We start from the raw sequence: 13669 nt of genomic DNA, 5'->3' as shown, positions 1-13669 counted from the left end.
TTAAAAAAAAAAAAAATGGTACTGATGAACCTAGTGGCAGGGCAGGAATAAAGACATAGACATAGAGAATGGACTTGAGGACACGGGGAGGGAGGGGGAAGCTGGGACGAAGCGAGAGTAGCATCTACATATATACACTACCAAATGTCAAATAGCTAGCTAGTGGGAAGCAGCTGCATAGCACAGGGAGATCATCTCGGTGCCTTGCGATGACCTAGAGGGGTGGGATAAGGCGGGTGAGAGGGAGACGCAAGAGGGAGGGGATATGGAGACATATGTATGCACACAGCTGATTCGCTTTGTTATATAGCAGAAACTAATACAGTACTGTGAAGCATTTATACTCCAATAAAGATCTATTTTTAAAAATCTATCTGCATGTTTTATTTGTCCACAAAACCTATGAACAATTTATCACTGACCCATACATTAACCATTAGTTTTTTCCTTTGTCCCCATGATTTTACTTTTTATTTGCTCAAAACTTTAGTGTCCCATTAAAGTGCTGTGAAATCACATACGTGTGTCCTCTGCAATGCCATCTAAAGTTTAAAAATGTTAAAACAATCATTCATTTAATTAGCTAATGCATTTTTTTTTTTTTTTTTTTTTTTTTTTTTTTTGCCATGCCACGCAGCTTTTGGGATCTCAGTTCCCTGACCAGGGATTGAACCCGGGCCACAGCAGTGAAAGCCCAGAATCCTAACCACTAGGCCACCAGGGAACTCCCCGTAGTACCTATATTATTCTCCCAACTCATCTTCATTAGGATCTAAGACACCTCTAACAAAATATAGGAAATAATGTTCAAACAAGTTAAAACTAGTATTCTTATAGATGTTCCTAATCAAATTTGAATAAAAGGTAAAAACAGCTTTCGGATAAGAATTGCTAAAAAGTTTCAATAACCAGAATACCATTGTTAGACAGAAGAGTCATGTAAAAAAAAACTATTTGTAGATGGCAATTGGTATTTTATAACCTTCAAGAGAGCAGTATTTACCTTTTCTAATCATTAAGTAGAAAAAGTTATACTTCAGTGAATGATTAACAGGTTTAAATAAATGTAATTATAAATGTTCAGAGAATAACATTATGATCGTATTTAAACAGCTTAATTTGATATGAACACTCTCATACATGGAAAATTAGGCCCAACTGGAGAACAGAAAATATTGTAAGTAGTGGAAACAGTGCTAGATATGACGAAATTATGAACTGAGGGAAACTTCACACTCGTTTATAATATAATACATGTATCATTTAATTGCATGTAAAAAATCTTACTGAGAAAACTCAATATTAGAAAATAGTCTAAGTTAAAAAGGAGTAATTAAAATTATAGAACATTAACAGCAATTCTCTTGCTGAAAAGTAGAGGGATGCTGAGAATAGATCAGAACCTTCTAACTTACTAACCAATAAACAGTGAATCACAGAAGTAATTAAAGTGATTTCCTGGGTGATCTAATAGTGCTACTTGTTTGGGGGAGCCTTAAGACTGATGAAAACCAGGATCTTTTAGTATTTGGAGGATTCCATTCATTGGTTCTTTATAGCATCATGTCTTGACCACAGATTATGTGACTGAATCTTAAATAAAGAGCTGGGTTTACTGTTATCAGTTCTTCTTCCACGTTAATCATGTGTGTATTGCGCGCCTCCTCCTTCTACCTTTGAATATCAACGTATTATTCCGGAGTAAAAATATATAATGAAATCCAGGATAACAGAACTTTTAATTTAAGTTTCTTTTTTTTCCTTTGAGATTTTTGGAACTTCAGAGAAAGTGAAGAGTAATAACATAGAGCAATTAAATTCACTGACAGAAACCATCTGTTTCAACCAATTCTCATGACTTTTTTAAATTTCAAAGATAATGCATTTTTACTGCAAAACATTCAAACACAGAAAGACATAAAGTTAAAAAGGAAAGCTCTCCTCTTTTCATACTCCCTAATCCAATACCCTAGAAGTAACAACTGCTAGCAGCTTGTTCAATATCCAAATATTTTTCTATGTATATATAAGCATATACATATAGTCATTTTTTTACAAATTTGAATATTACTACATTAAGCTTTTGTTATCATTTCTAATTAATTAAAATGTAGACGTATACTGTTTTTCTTCTACTTATTTCTATACTTCTCTCTCCTACTAGAGGTCAGAGTTCATCTGAAGGCAGGAGCTATCTTGTTAATATTTTTTCTAAATGTTACTAAGGTGACTTGCATTTTTTTTTAAGCAGTCTCCATAGAGACTCTCAAAAATTGCCAATGCCAACTATATTTCAAGTCTTCATGGCAGGGTATTAGGAAAATTTTCAATTAGCAATAATCATGCCTCGGATAAACCTCATTGGCTATGATACTGCCACTGCACAAAGCTACCTTGTGTTTGTTAAATAAGTGTTTATAGACTTGAATTTAAGCAATCAATCAACATAAATGAATGAAGAGTGAAGAAAAGGATAAAATAATAGCCCTGGGTTGAGGCCTTCCCTGGTGGCACAATGGTTAAGAATCTGCCTGCCGGGGCTTCCCTCGTGGCGCAGTGGTTGAGAATCTGCCTGCTAATGCAGGGGACACGGGTTCAAGCCCTGGTCTGGGAGGATCCCACATGCCACGGAGCAACTGGGCCCGTGAGCCACAACTACTGAGCCTGCGCGTCTGGAGCCTGTGCTCCGCAACAAGAGAGGCCGCGATAGTGAGAAGCCCCCGCACCGCGATGAAGAGTGGCCCCTGCTTGCCACACTAGAGAAAGCCCTCGCACAGAAACGAAGACCCAACACAGCAAAAATAAATAAATTAATTAATAAAAACTCCTACCTCCAACAAAAAAAAGGATCCACCTGCCAATGCAGGGGGCGTGGGTTCAAGCCCTGGTCCAGGAAGATCCCACATGCCGCAGAGCAACTAAGCCCGTGTGCCACAACTACTGAGCCTGAGCTCTAGAGCTAGCGAGCCCCAACTACTGAGCCCATGCACCACAACTACTGAGCCTGCGTGCCACAACTACTGAAGCCCGCGCCCCTAGAGCCTGTCCTCTGCAGCAAGAGAAGTCACTGCAATGAGAAGCCCACGCACCGCAACAAAGAGTAGCCCCCACTCGCCACAACTAGAGAAAGCCCACGTGCCAAAGAAGACCCAACGCAGACAAAAATAAATAAATAAATAAATTTATTTTTTAAAAAAATAGCCATGGGTTGAAGGAAAGATATAAGTAAAAATGATTTCTCTAAACTTGATTTTGCTGATGTGTATAACTTCTTGAAGGGGAAAAATAATTAAGCAGAACAGAAGGTAATGCCGATGAACTGTTTGACTGGGGACTGAGGGGGTTGGATGAAGGCGTAATCAAAACCATGACTCTCAGATTGTCTCTTAGAGTGTTCCTGGCACCCAAACACTGTCAGATGGCTTTCTCAATGTACTGGCCCTTGTTTTTGTGCCATGTCTGTTACATACCCTTGCATTTGCACAGCCTGTTCAATCACCTTTGAGTCTAAGATGTAAAAGTGTGTTTCAAAAGCTCATAATTTAATCTGTATCATGTCCAGAAATCACAGTGATCTAGAGGCTGAAGGATTTAGTTCTAATTCTGGCTTTGCACTAACCGAGACCTTGGGCAAGTCGCTTCTTTTTTTTTTTTTTTTTGGCCATGCCATGCGGCTTGTGGGATCTTAGTTCCCTGACCAGGGATCGAACCCCAGGACCCTGCAGTGGAAGCACAGAGTACCAACCACTTGACCACCAGGGAATTCCCAAGTCACTTATTTCTTTTGCTTCAGCATCTTATTTATAATAGAGAGTTTTTAAGAATTGGACCAAATGATCTCTAAAGTCCATCTTCTATCTCTAATTAGCAGGCAAGAACACAGAACTTGGAGCAACACAGCCTGGGCTTGACTTTGCTTATGAGCAAGCTACCTAACCTCTCTTCCCTCTCCTATAAAACAGGAATAATAATAGTACCTACCTCTCAAGATTTAAATGAGGATTAAATGAGATAGTACATGGAAAGTGCTTAGAATAGTGCTCAGCACATTTAGCACTAAATATATGTTCATTCTTATTACTGTTTACATTGTAAATTTTCTATGGTTCTGTAATTTAACCACTATTCTGTTATATTTGATCATGAAAGTCACTCATCTTTAAGGACCATTTAATTATGATTTGTTCAAAGGTGATGCTGGGCTAACTGCCATGCAACCACAGCGTCCCTGCCCTTTCAGTCTAACACTGACAATGGTGTAATGATCACCATCCTTGGTCAAGACAGTCAAGTGTAGAAATGGTTCCTAAGGGACTAATTTACCCTCTGACACCAGTAAGGACAATATCCAATGTCAACATCGCTGGTTCTAGGAAAGAGGTACAGGGAATTACACATAAATGTTACATGCTGTACTAGACACTTGGACAATGACATGGTTTTCTGAATACCTCAAATTTGCTGGCAGGTCCTCCATGAACTTTCTAGGTGATCCTAAATTCCAGACACATATAGATATTTTATTCTCAACAGGTGAGAGTGGGACCCTCATTCTAGGACTGTTTAGTTCTTTTAATAACCAAGTACAGCCAAAAGAAAATATAATTTTAAAACAGTATGCTGTGGTTCATGTCAAATGGCCTTTCCCCAACATTCAAAATTTAGAACTGGTAGGACATACAGAGAGCACGATGGTTTAGTATAGTGATCAGAGAGGCCTGAATTCACATCCTGTCTCCACAACTACCTAGCCTCTGTGAACTTCAGTTTCTTCTCTAAAATGGGAAAAGTAAAACCTGCTTTGCAGAGGCTATATTATCAACAATGTATGTCAGGTCACCGACGAACTAGCTGATCCATAGTGGGCATTTATTCAACAAGTATTCTATGCCATGCTCTTTCCTGGACATCTGTATGTATAACTGTGAACAAAAGAGATACAGTCCCTGCACTCAAGAAGCTCGTAGGCCAGGAGTGGATCTATGTTGCATGGGCCTGAGACTTACATAAGGAAAAAATTCAAAATTATGGACACAAAATGTTTACGAAAGTAAACATCTATTTAGAATGAGAAAAATATTACACCAAATTACTGTGGTCTTGGAGATTCAGATTCCTTATTTTCTGAACTCTCTTCAAGGAATTTATCAGAAATATCGATACTTAGAAATGTTTCCAATCACTACCTGGCTCCCCACCCTCCCAGCACATTTCATGGGGACTCAGGCGAGTGAGGAGTACTGAAGTTTCAGCTTCCTTAGGTTCATGGTCAGTCTGCCTTTGTTGCAGGCCCCCAAATGGTAGGTCTTATTTTTGTTTCTGTACAAATTATATTATTTGTAATTTTCAGAGTGGTTTCTATATTGACTATCTTTAACTTTTTTTCCTAAATCCTGAGGAAAGGCTTAAAGTCTCCAACCCAGGTCATTTTAGCTTCAATTATACTTGGAGATACAGTCTTTTTGCATTAAAAAGATTACTAATAGGATCATTATTGTTATTATTATTATTGTATTTAGTGCTAACAGAAAGCTTAAAATGTCATTTCACCTTCTGCAAAGTTGGCATGCAACTGTTCTCCTTGGGCAAAGAACCTGAACTTCAGTAAGGTACCAATTTACTGATATTGATTTCTTCTAAGTGCCCTTCTAATATCTGGGGAAACCCACAGATGCTTCACTTAATAAATTATGAACTTTATTCTAGACATTTTTCCCTTTGTGTTGCCAGGTTTAGATTCTGGCTCAGGCATTGGTTTAGTTTAGTAATATTATAATTGAAATTAGAATTCTATAACAGTAATAGGACTTTTTTTAAGGAACAAATATATTAGAGTTTAGTTTTTACATGATTTCTATGTGGAAATCCTGACACTAGGCAAATTGATAGCAATAGATGATTTGTTAGAATAAGTTGAAAATATAATGATTGAAAAGAAAATAGGAGGAAAATGAATTTTAATATGATCATTACTAAGTTAGTCCAACCATAGAAAATATGAATTCAAACCATTAAAAATAGAATGGGTAAATATTTTCTTTATGAAAGGTGGTAACTTTTGTTAATATTTAAATTCTCTCCTAAGAATAATGAGGGTAAGATATTATTTCCAAGAGAGTTTCAAGATTATCAAAAAATTAATAAGAAAATGACAATCACATAATTTATTTTTAGCAATGAACAATAAAGTTCACATATCTTAAGCACCCAATAAATATTTGTGGAATGAATGAATGTTAAATAATCTGGAAGAGCAGCAATTGTAACTAGTAGAAACTTGATACTTAATATAAAGAAGTGCTGAGTAAATTAAATAATAAATCAAACTGAAATGAATCCTAGCCCAAATGAACAATGAATAATTTTGATCAGCAGCAAAAAAATAAATGAGGACAAAGCGGTCAGCTGCGAGCCTTGAGAGGTCAGGGAGCGCCATCTGTGAACACCCCTCAAGCCTACACAACTCCCCACCGTTCTGCACAGCAGGTTAAATAATTTTCAGGTTGCTCTTCCAAAGTCCTTCAAATTTAGGTTCATGTGGTTTTCATAGGGTCTTTACATGTATTACCTCATTCCATGTTCACAACGATTCTCTAGATTGTTTATTTTTAGCTCAGTATAATGAAGGAGGGAACTGAGGCTGCTAAGAGGGAATTGACTGATCCAAGACCGTAAAGCTAATTAGTAGCAGGGCCAGTACTAGAGCCTGGGTGTCCTGCTTTCAAGACCCGGGTCCTGTCCCCTGTGGTACCAAGTAGGTGAGTAGCACTGTTATATCATTCATGATGGCCAGTTATCCCCCGAAAGAGCAATCAATGATTCCAAGCAGGTGGTCAGAAAACACTCTCAGTGAAGGACAAAATGTATGGAAATCAATTTGGAAACATGAAAAACAATTCAAAAAATACGTAGCTCATTCCTGGGATTCAAAAAAGGAAAGGATTCAAACAAATTAAAAGCTATATGACCAAAGTTAGTTACTACATTATTTATGACAGGAAGGAAGGAAGGCATGAAGAGAGAGAAAAAGAGAGAGACCGGAAGGAGGGAGGGAAGGAGGGTAAGTAAAGGGAGGGAAGAAGGAAGGAAAGATGGCAGGAAAAGGAAAACAAGCTAATTTTTATGAAAAGAGGGAGATGACTAAGTAAATCATATTTCATCAGATTGATGAATTGTTATATGAAGATTATTATGAAAACTAAAAATAACATGGAAAATGTTAGAGTGACTTTAGCTGGGAAATATATTTGGAAAAGTCAGGGGGAACACAGAAATATGAAAACAGTTTGCTCTGTGGAGTTTTAAAGTATATTTTCTTTAATGATTTTCATTTAATACTTTATTAAATAGCTTTAACAATAAACAAGTTTATAGTTCACATGAAAATATTTCAGCCAAAATGTGGCTAAATTCATGCACAGATTTGAAAATTTAACAAAAATTTATTTTTTGACAAATGATTGGGTGTTCCTTAAATACAGACATGTGTGATGAGGTAGGTTTCTTCAATGCACGCCTTCCAAAGCACTGCCTTCCACCCGTGTCCCTTCTACCACATCTCCCTGACCTCTGACCCCTTCTTCATCTTTGTCTAAAGTTGTCCAGCTATCTTATTTGCCTCCTATCATCCACAGAACTTATCTGAGTCTGGACTTCCAGGGGCATCAAAGAGCTGCTACGTTAGATTAGAGGAGGGAACAGAATGAGATATTAGGCCCCTGGCTGTCTCTCAATGACATTAGGCCCTGCTATCTGCCTCAAAAAGAAAAAGCTGACTTCCCCTTTAAGCTACTGAATCTAAAGAACAAAGGTTGAAGCTCCCTTAAATCAATCATTCCAAAGGTAGACGGCCTTGTACAAGATAGAGGGTAACCTTGGAAAATCACAGAATGACTGTTGTGCAAGGTTGCAGGGCCCAGGTTGCACTCCCCCGCCAACCCCAGTTCAGTTTCCCCAACAGACCTCCTTTATGAGTGTTGGACCAAAGCACACGCATAGATACCCCAGTTTCATCAGGAGTTATGTCAAACTCACTGCCTCAGAGCAATAGTTTTTACCTTGTTACCTGGTGAACAGGATCAGGTTATAACTACAAGTGCTGCACAAGGAACCTCCCCCACATTCTCCACATGAGGATGGAGAGGCTGTCTTCAGCCCAGAGCAAAGATAACCCTAGATACCTTGATAGCCTATGCAAATAGCAGCAAAGGTGAAAGAGACACTGTGAAACACCAAGGTCAACTTGGGGCATAACAACACATGTATATATAGATATATGGAGAGATATATATGTCCAGAAAACTCGCTTGGAAAGCTATTGCAAAGGTACATGTCTGTCATCACAGCTTAGGTCATCTTTCATATAGTTACAGAAATATGCAATAGAATATCTATTTCAAAGAAAAGCCCCCCTGCTTTTTTTCCTATTAGAACCGGTTAACTGCTATTAGGACTGGTTTATTACATTTATACTAATTTCATCTCACTCTCCCTTTAGTGTCTGATGGCATCATATTCACAAGGCAGCTAGTTTATGGCTCAGAATCTTACGTGTGTTTAGTGCTTCACAGTTTACACATAAGAGGTACACACCCACCCTAAAGAGGCATACTGATCACTCATTGCGGCTTTTATGGTTGAAAGCGCTGAGGCTACCAAGGGATTAAGTGACCACTTAGAATAAAGCAAAGAATGCCTCCCTGTGAATTCTAGTAATGCATGATTACTTTTGTTTCAAATCAGGAAAAATGCAGTTAAGAGTTTCTGCTGTGTATACACTACCAAATGTAAAATAGATAGCTAGTGGGAAGCAGCAGCATAGCACAGGGAGATCAGCTCAGTGCTTTGTGACCACCTAGAGGGGTGGGATAGGGAGGGTGGGAGGGAGACACAAGAGGGAGGGGATATGGGGATATATGTATATGTATAGCTGATTCACTTTGTTATACAGCAGAAACTAACACACCATTGTAAAGCAATTATACTCTAATAAATGTGTTTAAAAAAAAAAAAAAAAAAAGACTTTCTGCTATGATTCCAGCCCCAGAAAAGTCCAGAAAGAGCTGCTGAGACCACTTAAGGTGGAATCTGCCCTGGGCTGCCCTGAGATTCCTTTCAGAAGCTGGAACCTAGGGGTGGAGGCAGGGGAGGAGGCTACAGCCTGAACACTTTTCTGAGAAGGATATTCGTAAGGATCTTTGGGAACATTTTGGTGCTAAGTGGTTCCAGGATCTTCCAATGAAAACGGAGTAAGAACAGGTAGATAGAGGTAATACCTTGAGGCATCTACTTCTTCAGAAAATCTTTCATGGAATTATTTAAATTAGCTATTCTTGCATAAAGCAAGGAGACACCAGTTTTGGAATCCTCAGCCCTTACATTAATGTCTATCTTTCCCCACCTAACAGAGTTCATGGAACATTTTTAATGTCCACAGGATCTATTAAGTTTGAGTCATTGCTTGTATTTTTTTGTTTTTGACCTTCAAAAAGGCGCTTTTGGATAATTCAGCCCAATATAAAACATCTCCAATGAGCAAAAGGAAAGCTAAAGAACAAGACTGAAAGCAGACTTTGTGGGTTAAAAACAGTAAGGGTTTGTGCCCTTGTTTTAGAAACACCCAATTAGAGTAGAAATTAGCAGTCCTGGGAAGAGCCATTAAGAGGCAAGCAAGTCAGAGGCTGAGAGGAGGAGAGGCGGATACATAAAGGAGCAAGCTCTGGCTGGCCAGGCAGGAAGGAGACCTTGCACATTTAACTGGCCTTGAGTCCTTAACTGGAGTCCTCAAGTTAAGAACCATACAGCTAGCTCATGGTTCTTTATTGAACCATGCCTCTGCCTTAATTTAGTGTCTTATTTTATTCAGTTTTATGTTTCTCTTTCATACATTTTAGTTTTATTTTCCCATTAAGATTATTGGCTCCTGAGAGCAAATCCCTGCACCATTTATTTCAGCCTCTCAGGGCAGGGCAAGACAGGCATTGAGTCAGTGCTCAGTAAGTACCTAGTAAATAGACCGGAAACTGATCGTGAGGCTCTGTTTTTTTTGTTTTTTTAACATCTTTATTGTGGTATAATTGCTTTACAATGGTGTGTTAGTTTCTGCTTTATAACAAAGTAAATCAGTTATACATATACCTATGTTCCCAAATCTCTTCCCAGGGTGTTTTAAGTGAATGCAACAGGAAATGTAAATTCCAGGGGGACCAATAATAATAACATCCATCTTTAGGCAGTAGCTAGCTCCTAGGTGCTCTATTCTATGCTACATATTTAATATGTACATTAGCTCTACATCTAACAACAACTTTACAAAGGGTATTATTATTTTTAACTTCCTTTTACAGCTGAGGATACGAAGAGATTTCAGACAGGTTAAGTGCCTTATCTAAGGCTACTATAGTTAATACCTGAACTTCAAGCCCAACTGTGCTGATGCCAAATCCTACACTATTTCCACTGGTTTTCTGAGTTGTGCCATGCCTGCCACCCTTTTATAATAATAGTAATAATAGCTAAGGCTTATATAGAGCTATACTGTGTGCCAGCCACCATTCTAGAGTGCGTTAATTCATTCAATCCTTACAACAAGCCTAGGAGGTAAGCTCTATTATTATCCATTTACGGAATATAGAAATTGTATTATCCTGGACTTCTAAGTTAGGGCCAAAAGAAGACTCTGTAGAACAATGAAAGAGCACTGCTCTGAGTCTTTCTATGCAGAGGAAGAAACCCTATAATCCACATAGTGTCTCACCTGTACCCAGTCCTGAGAGAGCCCGGAAGGGAGCCAGGGAGAGGAGAAGTAAGATGGAGCTGGGACAAGAGCTCTCTGCCTGCCTCTCAGTAATGCTATACGGGAGGCTTTAGGTTGGAAGCACAGGGGAAGTGAACAGAGAGCAGACTTTGCGGTCATCAGGGTTCCCTGGCAGCTTTCCCCTGCAGCACCCGACGCTTCACTAATCTGTCCACGAGAAGACCTTGTATCAGCCAAGTCACAACCCTTTGAGTAAGGACAGTAAAGATTAACAATATTTTCTTGTTCTTAGGCTCATTCGAAAGTTTGGCATAACTACAATAGAAATTTCCGCCCACATCAGAAGGGTCTGTTATCAATCACGTTGGGATCCCACTGGATTGAACCAAACAGATCAGAAAACACAATGGATATACTCAAGTGCCAACAATCCATGGTTTCTGTGCTCGGGTGGTTTGCCAACCCTATCCATGGGGATGGTAACTATCCAGAGGTGATGAAAAAGAAGTTGTTCTCCATTCTACCCCTTTTCTCTGAAGCAGAGAAGAATGAGGTGAGGGGCACAGCTGACTTCTTTGCCTTTTCCTTTGGACCCAACAATTTCAAGCCCTACAACACCATGGCTAAAATGGGACAAAATGTGTCCCTCAATTTAAGAGACGTGCTGAACTGGATTAAACTGGAATATGGCAATCCCCGAATCCTGATCACTGAGAATGGCTGGTTCACAGACAGTCATGTGAAAACAGAGGATACCACAGCCATCTACATGATGAAGAACTTCCTCAACCAGGTTCTCCAAGGTTGGTTTCACATTAGCTCAAAACAACTGTCTTGAATACTTATGCTATAGGGTATTTAAAGTCACCTTTGAATATATCATTATTGTTGTTCCGGTCATTGTTGGACTTCTCTATTTTCCAATGTTGACAGAATTTTTTAACGTGACTCTCGTCCTTTTTTCTTTATAAATGTATTTATTTATTTATTTTTGGCTGCATTGGGTCTTCATTGCTGTGCATGAGCTTTTCTCTAGCTGCAGCGAGCGGGGGCTACTCCTCGTTGCGGCGCGCAGGCTTCTCATTGCGGTGGCTTCTCTTGTTGCGGAGCATAGGCTCTAGGCACGCGGGCTTCAGTAGTTGTGGCACGTGGGCTCAGTTGTTGTGGCTCGCGGGCTCTAGAGCGCAGGCTCAGTAGTTGTGGCGCACAGGCTTAGTTGCTCTGTGGCATGTGGGATCCTCCCGGACCAGGGATCAAACCCACGTCCCCTGCATTGGCAGGTGGATTCTTAACCACTGCGCCCCCAGAGAAGTCCCACTCTCGTGTCCTTTTAAATAAAGGTTTGAAAACAATAATTTTAGACTGTAGATACATCCTTAATTGGCAACAAGATGCTGTTTCATTCCTTTTAAAAGGACATAGTGCTAAAGGAGACATGTCAAAACTTTTCTAACAGTAGCATTTTAGTCTAAGATGCTGAAAGCTTTTTTTGATTGTGCTCCTTTTACTCTACTACATGACTCAATGACGAAAAGTCTGAAGACAATGAATGAGCCATGAATGGCTAAGGTGAGCAGCTTCTATTGTTCTTGGATATTTCTCTAACCCCTGCCCATCCCCTCATTCCTTTTCCTTTACTCAGGTAGTGACATCTGCAGGTGGCTGACTGAAATAATGGAGCAGAGGACAAGCTCGAATTACGATGTTCTGTCTCCCACAGAGTTGGGCTCCATTTCTCTCCTATATAAAGGAATTCTCAGTGGATCTTTCTACAACTCTGTAGCTCTCTTTAGAAGTCACAAGCTTGGAGGGAATTCCCTGGAGGTCCAGTGGTTAGGACTCATGGCTTTCACTGCTGAGGGCCCGGGTTCGATCCCTGGTCAGGGAACTAAGATCCCGAAAGTGGCACAGCATGGCCAAAAGAAAAAAAAATGTCACAAGCTTGGAGAAAACTCCCTTGTTCTGCAGAAGAGAGTGTTCAGGGAGGGTCCTCAGGGAGAGCAAGATGTGCTGTCCCAACTTGCAGGAGGAGCACATGGAACAGAGCCTTGCCCAGCCACGGGGCACATGCACATGGGGGCCTCCAGAGCAGAGGACTCTGCCCACAGGGCCTGAGCCAAATTGCAAGCACTTTGGCAAAAGTGGTGTCATTCCCCAGGCGTTATCATTCCACCACTCCTCAGGACCCTACGACACCAGAGAGACTAGAACCAGGGCCTGCTGAAACATATTTATTTCATCAGAACCCCTTTTTTTAGGCCGTGCCATGTGGCATACAGGACCCCAATTCCCCAACCAGGGATGGAACCCACGCCCCCTGCAGTGGAAGCACAGAGTCCCAACCACTGGACCACCAGGGAAGTCCCACATCAGAATCTCTTGACATCAGTTCCCTTGACATTGACTCCACCTTTTCGGAAAAGAATATCAGTGATAAAACCCCCAAATTGCAGAAATGAGACATTACCATGAGAAAATGAAAGCTTTTAAGAAAAGAAAAATGGTTCACGATTGATTGGGGTATTTGTTGTTTTTATTGCATATTTCATTTTTATCTAGTTCCTAAAAGTTATTGAATTTAAAGCTAGAAAGTTCCTGAGAGATCATCTTTTCCAAACTTCTCTATTTACAAATGAGGAAACAAGAGATCGAGAAACTTGCCCAATAGCCCCATCCCAGGAGCACAGTAGAGCAAGCCCTCTCCCCTCCTGCCCCTCGGCCCAGTCAGTTCTTGTTCTCTTACATCACTGTGCTTCTTTCTCCTCCTTAAATCTACATTCACACATGCGCATTCTCAAAGCTGATATTTCAGTCCCTGAGGATTGTTTCACAGAAGATAGTTTGTCCACAAATGTGAACCAGCCCAAGGTTGAAATGAGAAACTCTTGGTCACGAGCAGACATCTACATTGGT

General features: G+C 39.9%; 1 protein-coding gene and 1 non-coding gene across 2 annotated transcripts in view; one reads left to right on the top strand and one right to left on the bottom strand.

Annotated features, from left to right (window-relative positions):
• Positions 1-13669, top strand: part of KLB (klotho beta) — a 35199-nt gene that overhangs the window by 8997 nt on the left and 12533 nt on the right. The window contains 1 exon segment of the mRNA XM_024731741.1: positions 11049-11559. Coding sequence (XP_024587509.1) covers positions 11049-11559 — 511 coding nt within the window.
• On the bottom strand, positions 2252-2391 carry LOC112390707 (U4 spliceosomal RNA). The gene has a single exon (XR_003001321.1). It is a non-coding gene; the product is annotated as a U4 spliceosomal RNA (small nuclear RNA).

This window comes from Neophocaena asiaeorientalis, unplaced genomic scaffold (genome assembly GCF_003031525.2).
Source record: "Neophocaena asiaeorientalis asiaeorientalis breed wild unplaced genomic scaffold, Neophocaena_asiaeorientalis_V1.1 scaffold39, whole genome shotgun sequence".
NCBI classification, from domain to species: domain Eukaryota; kingdom Metazoa; phylum Chordata; class Mammalia; order Artiodactyla; family Phocoenidae; genus Neophocaena; species Neophocaena asiaeorientalis.
Note: the sequence above shows the minus strand (reverse complement) of the source record. Positions and strands in the feature narration are given on the sequence as shown.